At 31.1% G+C, this 26201-nt stretch overlaps 1 protein-coding gene across 2 annotated transcripts in view; it reads left to right on the forward strand.

Moving 5' to 3' along the window:
- The window catches only part of LOC149903359 (uncharacterized), a 71472-nt gene that overhangs the window by 27936 nt on the left and 17335 nt on the right, over nt 1-26201 (forward strand). The window contains exons 2-7 of one of the 2 annotated variants that reach the window (XM_090108614.1): nt 6946-7056; nt 10316-10448; nt 14095-14240; nt 21668-21759; nt 21969-22106; nt 22847-22924. In XM_090108614.1, coding sequence (XP_089964740.1) covers nt 6981-7056; nt 10316-10448; nt 14095-14240; nt 21668-21759; nt 21969-22106; nt 22847-22924 — 663 coding nt within the window. In that variant the 5' untranslated portion in view covers nt 6946-6980. The remainder of the gene's footprint in view (nt 1-6945; nt 7057-10315; nt 10449-14094; nt 14241-21667; nt 21760-21968; nt 22107-22846; nt 22925-26201) is intronic. The other variant, XM_090108615.1, reaches the window with a different exon arrangement.

Below are 26201 nucleotides of genomic sequence, written 5' to 3' on the forward strand. Positions count from 1 at the left end.
GAATTAAAAGGCAAATTAATAATTTAATAAAGTTTATGTGTGAAAATGTGAAAGCTTATTTATTTATTTTAAAAGTTGGTATTTAATCAGAAATTTGTGCCTAGTTGCTAATTGATTATCTAAATGTGTACAGAAATTACTTCAAATAACATCTACTGTAATAACTTATACAGTTTCTATTAAATAAATGTGAAACTTACTGCTAAAGTAATAAGTCTCTTATTTAGAAAACTAATTAAGATCTTCCTTGATGCCACTAATTCGGACCAGAGGGTAAAGTTCGTGAGAAGTTTTGAAGGTCAAGTTTGAATAAGAAATTAGTTTTCGTTTGTTGACGAACTAGATGTTTGATCTAATGTGATTGATATATTAATTTAAGTTATATACGGTTTGCAATAATATATTATATCTTGAGTAAAGTAAATTACCTTTTAACTCGTGAGGTAATAATTAATAGGTACCACTATATTGTAGTCTCGCATTGTATGTTTAATAAAAACCCTATAAATTTAAATTGAATTAAATTATTAGATTGAACGAAAAATAAAATAAAATGACGCAAATTTTATAAATTTTATAGTTCACCGTATTTTGAATTAAAAAATCGATCAGTGAAACGGACGTAATATGCATCTATATATTATTTACTTAAACCAAGAGAACACCGGGTGGTTTCCATTTAAAAAGATGCAGAACATCAGATAAAAAACCATTTTATTCAATCGTCGTAATGGATTTTACGTTTTCAATTTCCGAAAACCAAAACCCAGACGAAAAATAATCAAAAAGGAAAAGTGAAGAAAAATTTAAATACGTGATACAATAAAGAGGAATTTGACCTCTGTCTTGACCTGTTTAAGTATTTATTGAATAAAAAGTTCCTTGGAAAGAAATTTTAAAACAAACGTCGTTATGCAGCTTACACAGTTAATTATTATTAAGTCGTGAATTTTCCATTTCCATTTTGTTTCTACGTTGTGTAACCCATCCAGTTTTATAAAGTAGGTACCTATTTTTTTTATAAAAAGTTAAACAAAATATTTACCTCCAACAGTTTTACTAGAAACTAGTAATTAATATAATAATGTGATATGAAAAAATCTTCACAATAAATATTATTGATTCTGTGATGGCTAATCGCGTTTTGGAGACCCTGTATTCTATAAATATTTGAAAGCTCACTGTGTAGGTATTAACATTCATACTCCCTCACTTATTAAAACATTCGTTATAATGTATTTTATATTTAATTTTCAGGATGGCTACTTTAAAAATTAACAATGATGAAAATTTGAATGTACAGTCAGTGTTTTCAGTAAAATACAATATTTAATTACGTAATTATATTAAAGTGCGTAAAAGAGCATAACCTTATTGATGCAAAGTATAAAACATACTTTTCAATACTGATAACATATATTATTTCCAATAAACAAGAACCGTAATGAGGTACGAGCGTCTACTGAGAAATTCATCCAAGATAATATTAATTTATAACTTCGAAGAAACATAGCAATTGGTTCGCAACTGAAAGGTTGTAAGTGCCTAATGATATTAACAAGTTGACTGTGAACTAGTAAAATCAATAAGTGGTTCTCTGCGTATAATATGTGGGGCTTCATAATGCTTTCAAATCGCAGTGTTTACATAATAATCCATGGTTTACCTAAAATGCCGAAGGTAACGTTTGATGGAAATTATTATTTTACAAAACAAAATCATACAATAGTATTCTTCTTCAGTTCGATTAATTTTCGTTTGTAATTTAAATTCATACATTATAAAATGGAAAGTCTGTTTGTCGCGGAAGAATTCTAACAAATACCCGCGGGTTTTAGTCGGTAAGAATCCGACATAACCCACGGCTCCTTCCCCGGGGGCCGTGGGTATCTTTGGAAGATTTCCCCACTATAAAAAAAAAAGTCTGTTTGGAAACAGCTTTATCTTAATTTAAATTTTAAATAAAAGCAAATTAATAAATGATATTTCATATAAACGCAAAAGTAATAAAGTGAAGCATTGAAAATTCACAATGTAATTGTGAATGTTTTCATTAATTATTTTCATAATTATGTTCGATTGTTTTATGATAAATTGTATGATTTGATGCAAAATTGAATATATCCAGTATCGGAATCGAAGGTCAACAATAGAATAAATTAAATTTATCTAAGGACTGCAGATTTTTCAATCTTTGTTTAAAACTTATTCATCGAATAACGTTACCATTTCAAAAATGTACTAATTGCCCGTATTTGACAGTTTACAGGTGACATTTTAGTATATCGTGTAATACTTAATTAGACGGGTAAGTTTTAACCAATAATTGAAAAAACGGCCCTAAGCTGCAGCTCGCATTCGCTATTCGCCGCATAATATTCGCCAAATAAATAGTGAAATTCAGATGATTCGTTTAAATTGACCTGTGATTCGGATGACTTGGTCTTATCTCTAAGTGCATTTAGTTTCATAAGTTGGGAGCGGTTCCAGACGTGAATAATACGGGTTTATCATTGTAATAAAAGTTTAGGGACCAGATAAGAATATTGTTTTACAGCTAGAATTTATAAAATATGTTGTAAAAAGCAAATTATATCTCACTATCATTTTTCATAAACTTTGTGGGACAAGTCACACCGGTTTCTTTCTCCTTAAATATTAAGGAGATTTATATTATTATGTTTAAGCTATTAAGACGTCTAATTTATTAGAAGTATATTTCAAGATAAAGGGAAACTATCGCCATTACAACAAAAAGATAAATAATAAAACCTAAAGTAAACTATTTGGATCATTTTCAGATTTGATATAATTATTTAAACTTTAGTGCGAAACGTAATATAATATACATAAAGAGATTTAAATCATTAAACTTTATAAGGCTTAAATTTTAAATTTTGATCTAATTTCCGTTATACAAAAAAAAAAAATTTTCAACACTAATTTATAAAACGTAAAATAAAAAATAACGTAGCAGCCGGTCACGCGAAATTTTGGTGAAAATTTTACGGGTAACAAATAAACCGTTGAACAAAGGAACATGAGAGACACAATGTCATGCTTGAAATTAAATCCTTGACTAAAAACGAACACGATTTTTTATTCTTTGTATTCGAAAATTTAATTATAATATTACAATATTCAAGCCGTCAATTAACGTACGTATACAAATGTATACCTTATTATCTTGAACACATTAGACATGCGTAATTACTAAGAACACAAATCTTGTAAGTGAAATCTCTTTGAGCCATTATGTCTAAGAGGCTTATTCCGAAACAAAATCGTCTTAATACGAACTTAAGGACTTGTGACTTTGAGCAATCGTACCTTTTTCATTAGGACCTCTAGAGAACAGATTAGCAGTAATGAATAACTGTCGCTAAATGGACATTTACTGTGTTTGAAGTAAAGATAATGTTATTAACCCTTAACACGGCAAGCCCTGATATAATGTACCCAGATATGACCTGAATTGATTTTAGTGATAGTTATTGATTAAAAAATATTATAGTAGAGAAAAAAATAAAACAAATTTTCTGTAAGTAGGTTTTTCAGGATGTCCGTTAAAACGGCCTTTGCCAAGAACCCCGCCTTCATTGTTGTCTCAAAAAACGGACAACGCTGTAATACAGCTTATAAAATAAGAATGAAAAAAAATAAAATTCACTTAATATAACACAATTGAAAACAATTTCAAGTAGCATTTTATTGTTTTATTGTATCTCAGTATTTTCACTATCTATTATAACAAAAAATTCTTCAATTTTAATTAAATACCTAACAAATGATAATTGAGCCCTCTCGAGCTCAATCACACTATTTAGTTGTGTGGAATGTTAAATAACATTAATTATTTCGTGTCGAGTAACCTTTGGTTTCATTTAATACAAAAAATAATGGTTTTTCTAAAATGTAAAGTGATATTTGGCCGATGATTAGGACATTTAGACGAAATGCATGTGGAGGTCGAGGAACTCCCGGTTCTATTGTAGACCCAACAGATTTAACTGGTCTTAGATTATATTCGTCATTTTGAACTTAATTAAAAATAATTCTACATATAATTAAAGACTCTAAAGCAAGAAAATCCCATAAAAGTGATATTTTATTAAAGTACGAATCATGGCAACGTCCGTTTTTTGGGACATGCCAATGGGTTCTTAGTTACCTGTATCTACGGCACTGTCCCAAAAAACGGACCAGCTATATTTCGAATATTTTGTCATAGAATTATTTGAATATTTCATCATCTTTAGAGCAAAAACAACAGTTTATCTCACCTGAAAGTTATATCAATAGCAATCAAACATGGAAACTATTTCATTAAAGCTATTATTGACCAGAAACACAAACCATCACTAATTCCGGGAATCCCTAAATTCAACAGTCACCTAGCACACGAATCAAATGTTCTCTATAATTGGTATGTAGGAGAAAAATAAAGGATTGTTATCGTATTTTCTCCAACGTAGTCAATTTTCTAGATTTTTTGGAACGTTCAAGATTTACACGGCAATAAGTACATGTACTAAAAAAGTGACAGAAAAGCTTTAAGGGTTAAGGAATTTTCTTTGAAAAGGAAATGCTCACTTGCTAATTGCTGTTTATTTTATGTTAAAATTTACGTTTAATTAATTTTATACACCAACGTTATATGAATTGATGAAGTTGCTTTTTGATAATATTGATATACAATTTAGTTCGACGCAAAAAAAATAAACATAATGGCGTCCACAATACTCAAATATTTGTGTCGACAATAAGCCATACAATTCAATAATTCCCAAAATTTTCCGCACTACGCCGCGATAGAAAAATCAGAAACCAAATATTCTTGTACAATTCACGCTCGAGCGGAACATGAGAATTGTTTTATGCGAAATCTGGGTAAACAAAATGCTTAATGTAACAGCAAATAAAAGGGAACTTATGAAAGTTTCGCTATAAAGGCGAGCTCTGGCTACGGATCCGGAACACTTCAAGCGCTCTCATTATAAGAGGCTTTACGCCTTGTGATGCGTCATTAATATGCTGTTACTACCGCTTTTGAACCCAAGTTTTTTGAAGTTCCCATCTGGAATTGTAATTGAGTGCTGAATTTCAGATGAAAGGTGGCGAGCTAAATAATGTTTTACTACTCTTTAGGGATTGTTAGTTTTACGAAATGATCGTCGGCTTTTTGTTGGGATGTCTATGGACTTTTCTTGTTTAAAAGATTGAACTGGTAGAATTGAAGTTCTTAGTACTTAAGCGTAAGAAATAATTAATTAAAACGAAGGTAATTTCGAAACGCTAATTGCTAACTTGTGTGAGAATCTTTTATTTTATATATTTAACGAGAACATTAATTCCTTAATCGTACTTCGAGGCGTGCCGAGGGGTTTCATCCTTTCATTGTGGATATCCCTAACATTCGAACTCGTCGCTTCGAGTCTTCTTTCATAATTAAAACAGCCAAACAATGGAATTCACTCCCTACCACTATTTATCCTGGACCTCTTCAAAGCTAGGGTGAATAGGCTCCTCCTAGGCAGTCGTGCACCCAAGCAAACCACATCGCTGCTTTCCATCAGGTGGGATTGTGTTCAAACGTCTGCCTATAGATTATAAAAAAAAATACATAAATAAGTATTCAATATACCTATGTTTAATTGTAACATTACGTGTTTACGTGCAACTACGACATTGTACTTTGAACTGAATAGACACTATTGCATATGGCATTCAAAAACCATTTAATTATGAACAGTTCACATAACCATGATCAACAGCGCGAAATAAAATAAATAGCGCTTCGTCTTGTTTAAACAACGCTTGTATATTCGGCGCTTTATTTGTATTTAGAGCCACTAGTATTCCCATATGTAGTTACTGAATGTTTACATCGTTGCTTTTGACGTGTAGTGTACTGAAAATTTCATGAAAATACGCTCTATATACTTTTTTATGTATGGAGGAAGGGCTATATGGATGCTCACTTGGAAACTACGCTCCGATAAATTAAAGACTGTTCAAATATGTCATGTATGGTATATGTCATTTTTATTATTTTTTAAAGATGTAAGTTTTAAAAGCTGTACGCGCTTGTAAATATTTTTATTTATTATAACAATTAAGAGAAAGTCGAGCTCTTAAAAGTAGTATGATTGAATAAATCCATAAACTATTTTAGTTTATGAAGTCTTTGGATTTACCAATATAATATGAGGACTATTGAAACTATATTCATAGCTTCTTTTTAGGTCAAAAGATAACAAATAAATAATATCAATATAATAGTTAAATACTCACAATAAGAATTTGTACCCGGAATATAGACAATAATAAAGTTAGACGATCTAATAAGAAACTCAATATGTCGGACGGAACGTGTATTAGAACTATATTAATACCAGTATAAGCTAATAATAAGCTTCTAGTACTTCGACACCAATAATGGAATAAAACATTAACATTTTAAGGGCTTTTGGCGCTGCGTGCTATGTTATAGGGCACGGCTCGATACGGCTGGAGAGGCGTTTACTATTTAGATAAGGAATGGAAATTTATGAAGTCATTAGTGATTAAAACTTATTTGTATGTTAATTAAGAAAAAAAGAAAATAGGTACTATTGATCGAAATATTGTTCGGTGCGTGCGATACTCCTGCCTAGTATAGTATCTATTATAATATTATTATCTGTGTTATATCAATCAAATGTGCAGATAGGCCACCTAATTTTAAGTGATCATCAACACTGTTAGTGTTTTTAGATTGTTGCTTAGATGCTTTGCCGACCTTTTACCAAAATACCAAACTAATACGCTTTTTTCTTGAAAATATATAGTAGACGGGCCGTGAAACTACCTTACCAAGGCGTCCCAAACGCGCGTTTGTCCATTCTCATATAAAGATCACTTGTCTGTAGTACCTATGTACTGATATTTCTATTTTGTTCTCAGAAGCGGCATGGCATGAGCGGCCGCGTGGGCGCGACATGCGGCGAGCGCCGCTCGCGCACACCGCCGCCATCGCTCTTGTGTTCTCTTTCCTTCTTCGATACGCAAACGCTGGTGGGTACACTGCTGTAAACAAAATGTATTTATCTACAAGAGAATAGAAAATAATCTAGTTATCAATAAGATACGGTTAATTATCTGCACCACATCCTATTCAAAAACAACTGAACGCAATTTTTTCGCTTTGATGGATTTTTCACCACTTGGATTAAGATAAGAAATGTTAAAAATAGTTTATAAATCTTACAAAAAAATGGAGCCGAGATTAAAAGCTATAATGAATTACAAAATGTTTTTGATTTGAAAACATCGATTATAATAGAATATTATATTTAAAAACTGAAATAAATAATGTTGCATCTTGATTCTTGCAATGCATTTTCAATTTAATAATTTATCTCTCACTACTTTCAATTAAAATGTCACTTCAATGCAATATAGTCTCATCTAGGTAATTTCTAATATGCCTTACTAATACTAGCATTTTATAGTGAACTAGAGGTCCGCCCCGGCTTCGCCCGTGGTACATAATATTTCGCAATAAAATGTAGCCTATGTCCTTTCTTGGGTATCAAAATATCTCCATACCAAATTTCATGCAAATTGTCAGTAGTTTAGGCGTGATTGAGTAACAGACAGACAGACAGAGTTACTTTCGCATTTATAATATTAGTATGGATTAAAAACTGCAGTGGAACAAAGCATATCATCGTGTTCCACAGAATATTCATTTACATAGAAATCGTGTCGATCTATTGATTCCTTTCAATGGCTGCATTGAAGTGGTTTGAACAATGAAGCGACAGCCACGCTTTGTAACTTATGTTGTGTGGTCTTGTTCTATAAAATAAAGTGTTTATTATCTTTAATCTGGTTGTAGAACGTTTAAGGTAACTATGGTATAAGAAGGCAGGTAAAATATTTTTTTCATGAACCTATAGTGAAAACTAATTAGAAATAGTTATGAAAAACCACAGTGAAAACCAAATTTCTTGTGAATTGGAGACATATTAGTACCTACCTACTTTTAAACTTCTTTTTTCATCTTTTTATTGTAAATTATATTGTAATTTTGACACATGGCTTTATTTAGATTTCATATTTCGATTATAGAAACATATTTCCAACAAAATTTTATCAGAAACCGACAAAACAATCCCTGGAAACAACTCTATTGTACGTATTATCTGGTACATATTAGTTTGTAGAAATTGTGAGTTAATACTCCGAACACATTTTAATTCTAACGTAGATAATATCTAGTCTGAAATGGTGTCTCTATAGAAAATATTTTATTCCAATTCCAACAAAATTTAATTAGCATAGTTTCAAATAATAACAAGTTTGAATTATATTCAAAAGACTCAGAGATTTCTAGTGATATAAATTCATATTTCAATTACACCAATTCAATAAATTTGAAAACGTGATTAAATCTAAGTTCAGCTGTGACGAGATATATCAATTTATTGTGACATAAATATTTACAAAGCGAACAGTTAAGCGGGATTATTACAAATCCGATTAAACCTACGTTAAATGAAAAATGTGTTGCTGTTAATCCTTAGTTGTGACGACACGGGCTGTCAAGCTTTACCCTATTATTTTTAGTGTTGTTCCATATTTGTGTTGTTCTCATAATAATATGAATAACGATGGAAATAGAAAATTAACGTGTTAAGTTTAATTGGATTTAGTCATTGTTCTACCTCATTTACTCAAAGTCCTATGCTGTGTATATCTATAGACTGTAGTCTATAGATATTTATTCTTCTTTATTTTTTTCATCATATTTACTCGCACGTCCTCAACTGTTATTTATTTTCCGTTTTTATTTATCCAGTTCTAATTACTTATTAACACTGCTAAATATACACATTTTAAATGACACTCCTACATAACCTAGGTACATTGGCAAACAGTAAAGGTTATGTCAACATGTTCCACTTTTAGAATAGTAAACGTAAAACAAAGGCATATTTGTATCTTATATATAAAAATGAATCGCAAAATGTGTTGGTAAGCGCATAACTCGAGAACGGCTGAACCGATTTCGATAATTCTTTTTTTATTATATTCCTTGAAGTACGAGGATGGTCTTTATGTGGAGAAAACGTAAATATGTACCACGGGCGAAGCCGGGGTGGACCGCTAGTATTTAATATTAACAATATCGTGGACGGGTAACCGACTATTTTCCATATTGGAGAACCTTTTGCAATCTCTTGTACCTGAACCTTGGAGTCATTTACATATGAACTACCCATGGGATTCTAGTGCAAAACAGATTTTATTAAAAGAACAGGTATACATATTTTCAAGACATACTTTTTTTTTATTTATTTATTTTTATTTAATTGTTAATATAAGTACCTAAGTACTTTTTTTCAGTTCTATTGTTTTAAAACAATACCACTGTATATGTTTTTAGCTAATTATCCTTGTTATGTAGTTAAATATTAAGATCTCAAAAATTGTCATCTTTACGTCTAACTTTGCTACTCCTTTGTAAAACATTCTTCAAGGCGTAAGTTTTAAAGTATTAAACTTGTTTAATGGCTAAGTTAAACTTAAGCTTGATTAAAATTTTAACGAACTTTGTGTTAGTTTTCTGTGTAGTTTCTTGGTTCAGCATCTTGAAGAAGTCCGATTACATATTTTTTCCTACCTAAGCTATCATTATACAGATATAAGATTAATTACTAAGTATATCAATATGTTTTTTGTGTAACAAATATATAGTAAAAACATAATATCTACAGTACCGTAATTATATCTACCTAACACTTAGAAACGTAGGCACAAGAAATTAAATCTTTCCAATAATGCTTCAATAAATACTGTTCAAAGATTTACGTCAGTTTAATTTAATAATTTGAAAACATACAACAGAGACAAGTATAGCAATTATCACCATTTAGTCTTTAAGCTCTTTAAAATGTGTACAAACATTGCGATCTCAGACTGTCTACCCAAACTCTCTACATTTTAACCTCGCAATCTACATTCCTTATAATATTAACAGCTTCAGTACTAAAATTCATACTAAGTATCGCCGGTACTACTTGTAATAGAATTTTTTGCTGAGTGATAAACCATACATTTGATATTTTATAGGTATATACGTATTGGTGATAAAACTTCCAAGTAACATAGCATAAAGTTATTTTAATAATTTAATTTTGAATCGATGAATAAACAAACATTAAAATTATTAATATGTTTCTTGTGCTCTCGATCTCTACATAAAACCACAGTAAGAAAGTGTTATACTAAAACTTTTAAAAAATTTAAATTATTTTATTTTTCATAGGTTCGATGGGCCCAGGGGTGCCTGAGAATATAACTGTCACCTTTCTGAACCCCACGACGGTACGCGTGTCTTGGTCCACTACAGCAGAGTTGGTGGAAAAGTATGACGTCACTTACAAGCCCTCTGACGCGAGGTAAGATGCGCTGATCACGAGAATATTACAATGTATTTACTTATTTATTGTACAGTTGTATTGTAACTAATTTTCATTATAAACACCGACCGTAGTCGTGTTTTAGTTAACCGTAGTACGTAGATTTTTAAAGCATATCTAAATACTATCGCTACATGAAAACAATGGTTTACTCTTAATCTTTTATAATATATGTATATATTTAGATATAGGCCTAAATATATCTAAATATTTAGATATAGGCCTAAATATATCTAAATATAAAAAAATGAAAAAAAAATAGAAAAAAAATGAATTAAGTACGTATTAGGAATTAAAATTTAAGTTAAAAAAATAGTGTCATTTTAATATGTAAAATAGCTTTAAGTATGTAAACTACCTGTATCAAAACTTTTCTTGTGGATTGGAAATAAACGGGCTTTTTACCCGACTGCCAAAGAAGGAGGGTAATGTTTTTCGAGTGTATGTAAGTATGTATGTATGTCTTTTCCTTTGTGACCACCTGTAGCCTAAACGGCTTGATGGGTTTTGATGTATGAGGTATCGTTAGATTTGTCTTGATTACGGGAGTGTCATAGGATACATTTTATCCTAAAAGTCCCACGGGATAAAGACATAATAATATTTTTTCTAAATTTCCCTTTATTTAGTGTGCAGTCGGGTATTTTGTTTTTTTAATAATAATCTTGTTATTTTATTTATTTATAAATATTTAGATATTTATAGAATCTATGAATGTGACTAGGTTAACTCTTAAAATATGGACAGTTTTCAGTGTTTTACACGGTCACTTCAAGCAGTTATTGTTGCTATAAAATACGTAACTAAGTAGCATGTTTGAATCTCACATAAATGAATATATTGCGATTTGCGAAGCGTTTAAAATTTGATACAAAGCTTTTTCTATCATTTATTATTTTTTTTAATCTATTGCGCAAATGCGAATAATTTAATGATGTTTAGAATAAACATTTGGTTAATTCGTATGTTAAGCGGCTGATATATAATCACTAAGATGCTTATTAATCGTCCAGAAAGTAATAACACTAAATAACACGATAGATTTACTCTTTTCTACATAATTTATTTACTCTTTATATTGTACATGAAGCTTGATATTCCGTTCATATGTTCTGACCGTAATTCGAGTGCAGGTGGGCGTTACATAAATCTTCTGTTAGAGCTAAAGTTCTTAAGTTGTTAATACATTTATGTATGAACGTATAATTGCTTTATGTTCCACTTCGATCGAGTAAAATTTATTGTAATCGACACGTGGATTTTCAACGGAATAATTGCGCGGATTATTTTCATGTTGCTTTATGCGTGTTATGTGTGATTTAATTTGCATTAAAGTAGTTCATGTGTGAATTTCATATGATTATCATCCATTAAACTATTAAATAATACCTAATATTTATTGAATTTCAATATATTGATATATTAAAATTCAATAACTAGAGGTGGAATACGCAGTTAACTATTACGCTACGCTGTAATGCTTCGATATGGCTTTGATGAATATGTTGTAAATACCTTCATCATTTGTAGGAGATAATAATATTATGACAAGGTCCTCATAATCAGTATTACATATTGATATTTAGTGCTAGTTCCTAGCCGCGGCGTAACATGCACATTCATTCAATGAAATATCGCGTAAAGATAAATTTTTCTTCTACTTGTTTTTTGAGGTTTGACTTTTGAAAGGAGCTTGATAGTCGAATTTTTAACTTGTCTACGAAACTAGTCAAGAAATTTACTTTAGCGTTATATTTTTTGATTAAAATTAATACATATTAAGCAATTTTTAATTCAGTCGACTTTATACAAACAGAAAAAAACATACTAAAAAGCAGTACAAACTCGTTTAAATATTTATTTTTAGTGACTTAAATTGACTGGGCTTTCAGAAAATACATAATTCCATGTTAACATGCATTAAAGCAACCCTTGTTTCGTTTCAGCTGTCCATTTTTTAATGAAATAATGGAAAAGCATTAATTTTTTTGACTCCACTCATATATTCATGACGAATTTTAAAACAGAACTTTGCCTTTTAACACTTGGATTTATTTATTTATTTATTTATTTATTCAAATTAAATACACACAACAGGCTACGATCTTGCCGGGTCCATAGGCGCCACATCAATTTTACGAGCAGATCGCAACCCAACAAAATGTGTACAATTACAATACTACAATGGGATACAGCTTAAAGTTATCTAAAGCGTATTACAATAAATTCATATTTAAAAATTCGATAATTCAATATTACATATAAAAGAAAGACAATAAAAATAATGGTTACATTACACAATACATTAACAACAAAACTAGGACATCATTTCAAGATTCGACAGACATGTTCTTTGAATATGTTTATTCGATGATCAAATATATCAAAATCGGGGAATCTTGTGGATAAATCATTGTACAAACGGCAGAAACGAGATATGGGGTTATAAAAGGAGGTATTATTCCTGGTTAAAGGTAAAGAGAAAGTTTTGTTAGTCCGGAAGCGAAATGAAGCATTAAAATTAACAGTTGACAGTAGTGACGGAGAGTGAATAGATGAGTGAACGATTTTATGGAGTGTTATGAGTTCTAGCCTCTGTCGACGCTTTTCCAACGAGACAAGATTAAATTTCTCAAGAAGACTTTCGTAGCTAGATCCACTTCGACCGATGTGGTAACGAAGAGAAACCAGCCTTAAGCAACGCTTCTGAAGTCGTGGATTTCGTACAAAACTTATTGAAGTACAGATTTATTTTATACATTTAATGGTTTTGTAGCATACTAATAAATATTCAAGCTAATTTACAAGCAAAAGGCGTTTAGCATCTATCAGAGCTTTAGATAATGGAAGTAGAACAACATTATGCTTGAATAATAATCAATTAGTGGTTATGGTTCTTAATATTATTATGTTAATCTCAAGGTTAGTTTAGCAAATATAATAATTAATTACAACTCATTTCTCGACACAATTCAACTTTACCTTTAACTTTACTTTTTTATTGTATCTTTAAAAATGTCAAGCAAATAAATTCACGTTACAACAAATCCTGTACCATGTAGAAAATCCAAGCAAACTATATAAAGCAGAAAATATGATATTTTCTCATACAGCAGTTGAAACCTTATTTTATACGGCGTACTTTGTTTTTGCAAAGAAAAATGAAACAACTAGACTGTGGGAATCAAAGGTGCTGCTTTTCAGTGAAAGGACACGCTTTGAACTCGATACGTGTTATAGCGAGAGATTTAAAATAGCTTGTTATTGAAATAAAATTATATTCCTATTTGTAACACGTGTACGCTTTTAATAAACTATTTTTAAACGATTATCCAATTATACGTTTGGTTTTCATAATTAATGTATGTTTAGCATTTGTTTAGAAACAATTAATGCTAAACCAATTTGCACGATCACTACACAGAAATAGTTAATTGAAGGAAAAAGAAAGAGCTATATTTATCATGGGGAGTTTCGAGTAGATTAATAATAATAATAAAGATATAGATTTTGTTTTTAACGGGTGTCCACCCTTTATAAAGAAAATCTGCAATCTGCACCCGTTCGAAAGAAACATTATTGTAATTTACTCAATTGATTTCGAAATTGACTCATCGTCGATTAGTTACAGAGTGGTGCTTGAAGTGGCTGGTAACTCGGATGCAGTAATCCTAAGTGGGCTGGAGGCAGACACCCAGTATCAAGTGACGGTCGCCGCGCTCTGGGGAGGCCATAAGTATAGAAGCCGGCCTATTGTTTTCCGCACGCTGGGTGAGTCAATTGTGTAGCTTTCCGTGAACATTTTTTACACCTCGGAAATTGTTCGCAGTTGGAGCTTTTCTTTATTGAGAGGTTAGAAGGGGTGACTTGCAGTTAAATGCTATAGATGTAATTTGAATGTTGGGTTATTTTTCGTTCGTATTTTTGAAAAGATTTGTATAGCGTTCTTATATATATGTATTTATATAATAATAATACATATACATTAAACAATTAAGTGTCGACCAGTTTATATCCTAGGCCCAATACAATATTGTGAATAATATAAATTAATAGTGTTACAAATCCTCTTTCACAGTAAATGTGCGAATAAAGATGTAACTGAAATGATATTTTTATTCATTTTACACAAGACAAGCGTGTGATTCTATGAATATTTTATGAGTGTCTTCTTTCATAAAGACGTACAAAATTCTGTACCAACAAGGTTTTTTAAGCAAAGTTGTTCTTATAAGCAATTGTATATTTTATTTCAATTATTGAAGAAGCAAGCTGATAATAAATTATAAAGATCTCATATTTTGAAAAAAAAAACCTTTACCTTTACCTTTTAAAGAGCATAATAATTCATTAGCATTGTTAAGAAAATGGAATAATGGAAATGTTAAGTATTTTACCAACCTTATCACGACTTTATTTTATTCCGCCTGGCTTAATTATTGTCCTTTTTCATTTAATTATAATTAAGGTATACTTTAATGGCATAAAGGTCACTTTGTTGAAAATTAATTAAATTAAATTAATAATTGAAGTACAATAGCCCAATCTAGAAGACACAAAAATTTATTAACTTGTGTATAATGTTGTTAGATTATTCAAAAAAAGTTTTTATTGAACCTCAAAAAAGGAAATTAATTTGTGTTAATTTTACACAGTTGGTAATTTTCTATAACGGAAGCAGTAATTTATCTTGAATGTCTATGCTTATTTTCCTGGTACATTAAATACCCGTGAAGTTTCAGATTTTCATCCATTGAAAAGTTTTAGGTGAAGGCTTTTTAGGGATTAGCGTTAATTTCTGTTGCTGAAATTTTAGTAATTCAATCTTTAGTAATAAGGGTAGTAAAGTTATGACAACAAAAGGTTTAAACGTTCATTGTTTTGTTAAAATAATGGCTTAGGAAATAAAAGTGATTTTTCTTTTTTATTACTGAGGGCTTATGCCTCATTAGATATTCTCAGAGTAGCTTAAATATTAAATAATTAAATCATTAAAAAAAATTCCATTGAAAGGTTGTTGTTTTAGTAAAAGGCCATTTTTATATAGAAGTAGGACTTTTCAACAACCAGCCACTTCAGATTTTACTAGATAATAATCCAAACATCACAGAACAATTGTTTTTATCCTAATATAAAGACAAAAATTAATTTAAAACGTACACTAATTCATTTTAAAATTTAATAAATCCTAAAAACATACACGCATTTAACATTCCCAACATATAACTGTTTTCGCAGTTCCACAAACAATTTTATATGACTTACTCTGTACATATTTTATACTCAGCAATATGAAACATTTTAGCCCGGCAGCCCCGTCATTAATCATTTCTAAGCATCACTTTCACGACTGTTTTCGTCTAAGAAATGCTCGCAATATAAACTTTGTACAACAAATATTAACAGTTAATATTTTAAGGAATGTGTCACATTGTTTTGTACGTCTGTTTTATTAATAGTCCATAATAGGACTTTAATTACTAGAAACGAACTTATAATGTGCGTTAAATGAATAGCCCCCGGCTTCCCTTGTGGCTTGTGTAGGTGGTAGGTACATCCGCTAACAAGAGCATATTATGTGATGATCCTGTGTGTTATTACGTTCTACCTAATAAACTTTCAAGTTTATAACATACTAGCATTCCGCCCGTGGCTTCGCCCGATTTGACTAAAACCATTTAAATTCTATACTAAAAGCTTCCTCTTGAATCACTCTATCTTTAAAAAAAACCGCATCAAAATCCGTTGCGTAGTTTCAAAGATTTGAGCATACATAGGGACAGAGAAAGTGACTTTGTTTTATACTATGTAGTGAAGTTGGACATAAGATCAAATTTCTTCCGCTGCTAAGTCCTACCAATACTCAACGATATCAGTTTATTAACATTGCATTTCAAGATCATCCATTCCCATCATTACACATTCAATGCTCTTTGCATGATGACGTATTTAATTAATTAATAAAACTAGGTCAATGACACTTGTACAGGTCGAAATGATAATTCCATGCAACTGTTGCGTGATACCCGTGCGTGTGTTCAGTCCTTGGAGACATTTACGAAACGGGGCAAGTCTAATTCCCTTGTTTATACTGTTTATTTTAACGAACAACTGTTTGCAAGTGCGTATCCTTTGTTAATGGGAAGGTCTAGGAATTTGTTAGTTATTGCGCAGTAATGTTCAAAGTAGCGTTTGTGGAAGAACGATTTACGTCAGATTTGTATATACCTTACCTTAAACGTAAGCAAATTTAACTACCTATCGAATAAAATTAAATTAAAAAATTGTTCAACTAATACAAAACTATCTACACTCTAAATTCTAATCTATACGTGTTTAACCAGTCAGATGAAAGCGTAGTTACTGCATGATAAAACCTTTTTATCCCAATTAATCAACTGTGAAGCCGTATTCTAAATGCAAATCGCAGCTATTTCCTGTTAATATAGTCTCTTAGTCAAATAAAATACGTTTATGATTATTTAATACCATTCAGTCCTATAAATTAAATATAAACCGCTTTCATCAGGAACCGATAAATAATTTAATGCATTGCAATAAACCCAGTACAATAAGGTCTATAAATTCAGGTCATATCGACTACAATGAATACTTTGGCACGAGACAAAGCTGTTTATCTTCATCATGCCCTTTGTAATACGAGAATTACTCGTTGCGGTGTTAAAATTTCACAAAGCTGGCACTCAGCCAGATAGTTCATTTACCGCGGCTGATCTTCCTGATGCACTTTTGGTGTGTTATTCCTGTATTAGCGAGTACATCGGTTTTAATTACGTGTTGCTAAACGAATTGTATGTATATAGTGCTAGAGAGAAATGCTCATATAATATTCGGTATAAGATCTTCGATAAAACGATCATTTACATATTATATTCATTTTTGATATTGCAAACTATGCTTTGTTTACAATAGGTATGTTGTTAATAAAAATATATGTAAACATAAAATTGCAGGCATTGTATAGAATTGTTTTCTCAAAAATATTTGTTAACTTACATTTTTAACGCTCTTATAAAATATTTTACTTTATAATTTTGCGGTTAAGCCATGGAACACAGTAAAAAGACTTAAATTCATAATGAATAAGCAGCAGTCATAATAATGTAAATTTATATCATTTTGCCGGGTAAAAACTGCTGGAAATCATGGATCTGGAAAATTGCTTGTATTCTTGCATTTTTAAATTATGCTTAGCTTAAGGGTTTCATGTTAATTTACATTTTTAAGCAAGATAAAGCTAGCAAAATATAAAAATGTTGAAATTGTTTTAAACATTTAACAATCTGCTCTATTTATTAAAATATAAATAAAATTACATACCTGGTAAACGAGATGCTGAAGAAACCAGCTTTTGAAACGCAGTAATTCAAAATGTATTTTATTTCATATATTAAAATATGTTCTCTCTTCTAGATTTTATAAATTGTATGGAATGCACGGATTAAGGAATTCTCTGAAAATACATATTACTCATGCACTATAAATGTTGCTGCATAAATTCAATATTAACTGGGAACAGTATACGAAAAATAAAATTGTTTTTATTTGCGGTTACTCAGCGCGATACAATTTTCGACGCATTTAACAAATTCCAAATTTGAAATACGCGCCGTTGTTTTTTTTTCTTAAGCAGTATGTGTCACGAAAGAGTTTGATTGAAGCGCGGTACAATTTCCGACACATTTAACAAATTCCAAATTTGAAATTCGCGCCGTTGTTTTTTTTTCTTAAGCAGTCTGTGTCACCAAAGAGTTTGATTGAAAGTAAATCAAATAAGGTACAACTACCTTAATGTTAAATAAATAAAATGAAAAATTTGTAAAGTTACATACTTATTAAAATAATAATTATTATCTTGCTTACAATAATTTTATATCTTTTATCGTATATCTATTATATTTTCTAAACACACTCCTTTGGCCAAATGACAAATAATAACTCCTGCTTATGAAAATATAAAGCAACGAGAATTTTAGAATAAAATACACGACTTAAAAGGATATGCAACCTCTGCATACATATTATGTATTTCAGTTTTGAAGTTAACGTACGTACTTCTTAAAATTTTAGACAGAAATTTGAAGAACACTCATAATCCTTAACAAGGTACTTACAAGCGTGTTTCGACTTTGAATACAAAATGTAATAGTCCCTTTGCAAGATAATTGGAATGTCATGAACAGCTATGCCGATTCGAGGTACAAAATTGTTTGTTATCGACAAATTATTCCGGTTCAGTGACAATGCATGTGGATGTGTATTATTTACCGATTGTCATAGGCATGGCAATAATAGTAATTAATATTATACAAGTCTATGTCGAGCAGTGGTGGCTCAGTGGTGAGACCTCGGACTTCGAATCGATAAGTCCGGGGTGCGAGACCGGGCGAGCGCGCAGGAAATAAATTGATTTTTCAATTTATCTGCGCATATTGTAACATCACCACTGCTCGAACGGTGAAGGAAAACATCGTGAGGAAACCGACATGTCGAAGAACCAAAAGTTCGACGACATGTGTCATCCACCAACCCGCACTTGGCCAGCGTGGTGGATTATGGCCTGTACGGCCTGTACCCTCCTAGGAGGCCCGAGTCCCAGCAGTGGGAACGTATGTGGGCTGATGATGACAATCATGACAATCAAGTCTATGTCTAAAATTATCCCAACTATTATTGGAATAATTTAGTTGCTCATTTACCACGTGTTTGATAGAATCTATCTATTGTTTTCGTAATATAACTAAAATCTCTTACAAATGTTTGATTTGAAACAATCCATATCACAAAATACACACTTGCAACTACTTGTATAATAGATATACTGCGAAAAATAAGAAGTGAGTCACGTTTTTTAAAATAAAATGCACGTAATTTAATATTACAAAGTTGTGATTGTGTCTGGCCACAGAAAGTACTCGCTAATTAGTGCTCTTGCCTCGAATACGGTTGACGGGGAAATTTTTAAATTAAATTTTATTTTGTTGTTTATATTTAAATGGGTTGACTTCACCTCGTCCGGTCGTAATGCTCAAAGTGACTAAAAAGATATAATAAAACCGACCAAGAGTCAGACTGGCGCACGAAGGGTTCCGTTATCCGTACTATGGGGACCCCCCTTAATATTATACATATTTATTATATATTGTAAAAATTTCAGCTTTCTAGCTATCACGCTTTATGAGATACAGCCTGGAGACAGACAGACAACGAAGTCTCAGTAATAGGTCCCGTTTTACCCTTTCTGTACGGAACCCTAAAAACAAAATTGCTAGCAAATGTATTTATAATTCAATTTGTAGCGTTTCCTGATAAAGCGTACAAATAAATTTATTAAAGCAAAATTTAATTTGTGGAACGTTAAATATTCGTAAAACAACTGAACTGAATATAATTTTCAGTTATTAATTAAATATTTCATTATATGATCCATTAAATTAATAAATTTTTTACCCGATTGCGACAACAGGAGGGTTATGTTTTAAGAGTGTATGTATGACGTATGTATGTATGTATATTTCTTTGGTATGCCCTAATGCCCTCAGTCGTGAGAGTGACAGTGGGTACACGAAAATAGGTTTTTTAACGGTGAATATATATAAATATCAATATATAAAAATAACTTTGTGTTATTAGGCTTTCGAATAAATCAGAAAGATGCAGACTTGGTTTTTATATAGGTAGGTATATGGATTAATTCTTGTTATAAACAAAGTAAATATACACAATCCACATAATAGGTACCTATTACAGTAACAATGTTTTAGCTCCTACAGTCTGTTACTATCGGTAAGCCCCTTAATATACGCCCATTAGCAACAACGATGCTATTACTAAAGTCATTAATACCGCACTTAAATTGCATTCTTGAGCTTCCCCGCTATTGTTGTTTAACTATTTTTAAAATTGATCTTGCCTCTCAAAGTTAATGTAAGGAAAAATAACATAATATGCGTGTTCTATCAAAAGCACAAGAAAGTCTTTGTCATAGAAATCTAAATATTGTTGTTTAGATTTTTATGGTCTTGGTTCTTATTTGATATATTATTATACCGGAATGCCTGTTATTATCTTAATGTATTAAAAACTAGCTAATCTATGACAGACGTTGTTCTAACTTCTACCCTATTGCCCGTTTATCGTATTTTCTCTATAAAAGAACCTGCTTGTGCCTTAAAAAAAGCGTTAAAGATAATCTTACGCTTAGCAACACATTCATTATTATATAGATTATAGATAATATCTATATTATAGATTACTACGTTAAAATGAAGAATGAAGAATTCTCTATATCATTTCATTGATTTGAATTTCCTTGATTTGCAACTAAATGCTTATGGGAATCGAGTTATATCTAAACGTAACGAGTAATTGAACACAAATACTATCATGAGAGTAATTTTCATACTAATAACAATGTGACACTATTCCATTTCGTATATTACAACTCTCAAAATATCAATAATATTTACATAGTAACTATGTGCTTCATGTTTCCTACTAAACGGACATGATTATATAAAGATATCAATTAAAAATAAACACAAGTAAAGATATATGTACTTACAAATATAAAACAACAACACAATAACTATATCGAATTTATTAAGTTGCGACAAATTATCTGAAATAGACATTTTTATTTCCTATACATCCATTAGGGATTTTGTGAAATTAATACGGTCTACGTTACGGAAAATTTAATATTCATTCTTGGTCCATTTAAACTCAAACTAAAATAGCATGAGGTAAAGTAAAAGCTAATTTCGTACAAATTTACTTATAAATCTACTGTATATAAGTATTATTATATTTGGCTTCAGTTTCCTTCAAGTTTGGCTTAAACGTTTAATATATTTAATGTTAATAAATATACACTTATGCGCTTATCAGTTTATTATTTTAAAAGTCCTACGTATAGCGGATAGTTCAAAAACAAATTATTCTTAACACGACAAACATGAAACAACTTATAGCTAGTGCAGCAATATTATCATCAAGTCACTACGACCCTTATAATAACGTACCTACACTATAATAAATTTCACACGAATGTTTGGATAGAACAATGCCACGTGGCAATGTTCCGACCGCATCAATTCGACACCTTGCAAAGCTGTCACAATTACTAAGAAAATAGTGGAGCATTAGCAACTAATGCCGATATCGTGTCTGTACAGAGCCCCCGCGTACGTCGCCTCAGCAGGACGGGGGGCTCGAGCTTCCCCGCTCCTCCGTGTCTCCACCCGAACCATCGCCCACATTCCCTACGGTAAATATACCCTGATTTTTATACACTAAACAGTCTACACTAGAAACAAATTCTACGCAAATATTTCAGTAAAAGATTTAATTTGCATGTCACGATTTGCAATTTAATGGGGTTGGATTAATTACGGTAAGATTTCTGGAGCGTAAAGGGTGTGATAGCGAAAAATGATATAACGGATTGAATTAATGTGAATTTTCATTTGAATTTAGATCAGAGGCGTGGAGATCGGGTTAGTAGTATTAGTGCTAATCATATGGATTGGCGCTATAACACTTTTCTTCAATCGCTGGGGAAAAATACGAATGCTACTCCCGTATCAGCCAGACTACAAACAAGAACAGTTGAAGGTACGCCGTAGTCTTAATAGATAGATAAATGTTTAAGCTCATTGTGAATTAAATGTTATACAGAAATCTTAAATACAATCCCATTTAGATTCTAGCTCAAGCAAATAGCCATAGTTTGCTTAAACTTGTTTAAAAACTAAATAAAACTCTTAAAACATGCAGCGAAGGAATTACAGATAACATATTCCATAGTCCTAACGTTTTGACAGGTTCAAGAATGTTCTTCCAATTCTACGCCATAGGATAAAGATATGGTGTGTGTTTATTTTTCAAAATTGCTTTGCCTCTCTCCGTTGTTCATCCCTTAACGCCTTCAATCCAATAACAAATACAATAACATGTATGAAATACTAGATCTTTAGCGACAAATAATTCTCTTCTTGTAACGTATCGAATGAACTAATAGACTTGGAACTAACATTGTTATATAGCCTTAGATGTAGTATGACTAATCTATAAAACTATGTACGTAAATATCTATTAGGCCCTTCCACGGCTTAAATTTAGATTTCCTGCTCGAACTAACATTCCGTTATAATCGTAGGCTCAATATTTACATTTGCTATATCCGTAAAATGTAATTTGATGTAGACAATATTTGTAGTCTACGAATGTAGTGTATGTTCAACAAACTAAATGAGATTAGTAATTCCATATTGAATTAGTTGATCTTCGATACTTCGTGGATTAGTTGGATTTTCAAGAAATGTTTGTGTTGATGCTATGATTTCTTTAAATAGGTACCAGGAAGCAGTGCTTTGGCTGCGGCTACTGCAGGCGGCACGTGTGGAGCCCATTCGGCTACATCTGCCTGTTCGGTAAATGCACCATCGTATTCACATCATTGATTTCATTTTTATCTATATTATATTTTAAATCAATCAATTTTATTCCTTTAATCTTAAGTGCTATTTTAGTGATAACAGCTTATTCTTTCACTAAACTTGCTCGTTCCTCGTTCTATATTTCAGATTACTAAGCTATCTTTTTTCCTTTCTATGCGTTAGGAGCTTAGGAATCATACAGATGTAAGATATTTTACAATTGCTTATCACTAAATAAAACATGCTCATTATTCACTCGCTTTAGTCTAGATAGTACTTGTCACAAACATTTAAACAACCGTCAGTCGAATTATGTAATTCAATTATGTATTTCTTTTTCTTTCACCGTCGTGACGTTCCAAGGCAGTGACTCTCAGATTGCAGTGTAAAAGACAAAGCTAGCGTGATTCCAGCTAACCGCATTGCAGCACTGCTATGTTATGAAGGTCATGAAAATCCTGCAGCTCACGATTGTATATTTAGAACTGTTTTCGTTTTCGCTATTAACCAAACAATAGCCGGTATTGTTGAGATGTTTGCCTCGTGTTTATCTGACCTTTGTTCGTGCAGTTATCGGTCTTTAATCTACAGTAGGAACGAATTCTCGTGAACTGACCACCTGAAATTAATTTCACAGGTCTGTTTGCGGTTGAGCCCGTTTAACAAATGCGCTGTTATTTTAATAAATAGGTGCGGTTTATTCACGGATACGGTGTGTTGTTTTGTTGAATTTTCAATTAATATTTACAAATTAAATTTTATTGTCGAAATGAGGAGCTATTTAAAACAGAATGTTACCACTAAGTTTTACGAGACGTAATACATGATCTTCAATTGCACTCCTAAGAGCCCTGTGTCAGCATTTTTAACGTCGTGATAAAGTGAGCTCTAAACCGCATTTTATTTCATACCATATTGCACTACCACAAAGTTGTTCTAGGGCAGTAAAACTTAATACGTTTCAACGTACGGATGATGGTTTTATTGTTTGCCGTATATATTTGAACGGAAGACATTATTGCTACGTTCCAAAATGTATTGTTAAGTGATATAAAAGTCGATATATTATTATTTTTTACAATTTCCATGCCTCAATAGCTTAGTAAATAATATATATATTTTTTTTTACTTAAGATAGGGAAGCGCTTGACCACAATCTCGCCTGATGGAGAGCTAAGATGCGGTCTAAGATGGTACGCGCTTCCCTAGTAGGTACCGGTTCACTCTTCGCTTGAAGACCCCCATATCATAGATACACGTTTATAAAACATAATATTTTAAGTAAAACGAAGTCAAATTCGGTTTTCACTTTTAAACGGTTTACCGACTTTTTGAGATCAATTTTACTATTAGTTTCAAATTAGTTCCATTAATGCGTGATCAACAAATGTCAGAAACAGACATACTGTTTTTATTTAATTGAAATAGAATCCAATTAATCTAAAATTGACAAAATTATGTCGTTATTTTACCAATCCTTTTACGACATAAATTTATATGAAATTTGATGATAGGATTACAATTTAGCTTTGATCTTTAAAGTTGTGTTCTCAAATTTTCACACACATATTATAATCAAGTGAAATAAAACTTGCTAATGAACGGCAAAATCGATGACTCCATTAATTATAAGTTCCTTCAAGTTGGTAGTTAGAAGTTCTCAAAGGCTGCCAATGTCTGATCATTAATTATTGGAATTTGTCACGTGAATCCCATTCTTCGGTAATTAATCGATCTATAAAACTTGTAAGAGTTTGTCAACAGTTTTTGATGCTAGACAAATATGCTGTTTCAACTAGCGGTTTAATTTGACTTCGCTTGTGTATAAAATTTTTATAATTGTTTCATTTTTCTAATATCCAAAATAGGTTAAAAATTATCCTCGTTTAAAGAAGAACGTGCAAAAACTCGCACACTCCTCTTTAAAATTTTGCGTGTTTGGTAAAGCTATTTTTTGATATAGTCATGATATAGTAGTATAGTATAGCCACGTTGATTTTCAGATTTTACCAAACCTTTATAATATGACTATGCAATAATGGATAAAATACACTTTACTCATGAATAATAATTATCATTTAACGTGAAGGAAGTTACGGGCGTTCATAAATATTCTTCATAATGATAAGAAATAAATATCAATTATTAATAATCAGTATTTTCTACAAATACTTTTTATTTACATGTTAATTGGAAATAATCAACATAATGATATCTCAAACTTCATAACTTCGAATCCGTGGAACTCATCAAAATGTGCATAAATTTTCCAATTATGTTTAGCGTTTCAAAAGTAAATTCCTGTTTTTTATTATTGACTAAATCCTTTATATAAATTGTATTTTGAAACATGATAGAGATAAGAAGTTACACACTCATTTTCATAATAACTAGTAAGTACATTTTTTTTTATTCTAATTGAAATAATATAATAGCCTTGATTTTTTGCACGCCTCAGCGAAGCGTTGAGGTGGGTACTACTGTCACTTCGCGCAAAACATCTGATTTTTCAAACTTAAAATGTCTTTATGTATCATACATTGCACTTGTAAGATAATACATACACACACATATTAAGAAAAAACACTATTTTTAACGTTCATGATATTTTTGGTGTCATTTTTGTTATTTAAACTAGTTAAAAAACAGTTTAAAAAAGTTCTGTCTTGGACGTCCGTGTGTCTGTATGTGCGGATCCTTTTTCTTGTTAACACGATAGCGACCGAAATACTTTACTAATCGAGTCTTTTTTTTTCTCTTACGCTTGAGTATGCTCAGGAATAGAACCCTTTCATTTTTCAGGGTCTGATTCGATGTGGTTTAATTGTTATTAAATAAACAAAAATAATAATTAATAAATATTTATTAAAAAAAAATTATGAGGCGTGCACTTTTGGATTTTCCAATTTTTCATTATTCCGTTCTTATTTATGTACACAAACTAAATAATAATGACGCAAACTTTAAATACTTACCTTCAAAATCATTTCTCAAAATGTGCTCTATGTTATGAGTATTTTAGTACACTTAAGAAACTAGCATACGAATCAGTTAATTCAAACGAGATTTTTCGTAAAGAGTACGCCCCCATAAAGTTCGAAGCTGTAAAATTTATGTGACTCGAACACTTATTTTTATGCACTTTACGGCTATACATAAAGTAGATTCAAAGTAACTGTCCGTATGAAAAGCAATGAATGTTAACTGGCAATATTCTACATAATCTTATGGGGCACTAAAACAGAGATCGAAAACATAAAACGCAAATCCA

Source organism: Colias eurytheme, chromosome 13 (genome assembly GCF_061535395.1).
Source record: "Colias eurytheme isolate Ceu_HAF_F1 chromosome 13, ilColEury1 Martin Lab GWU primary, whole genome shotgun sequence".
NCBI classification, from domain to species: Eukaryota; Metazoa; Arthropoda; class Insecta; order Lepidoptera; family Pieridae; genus Colias; species Colias eurytheme.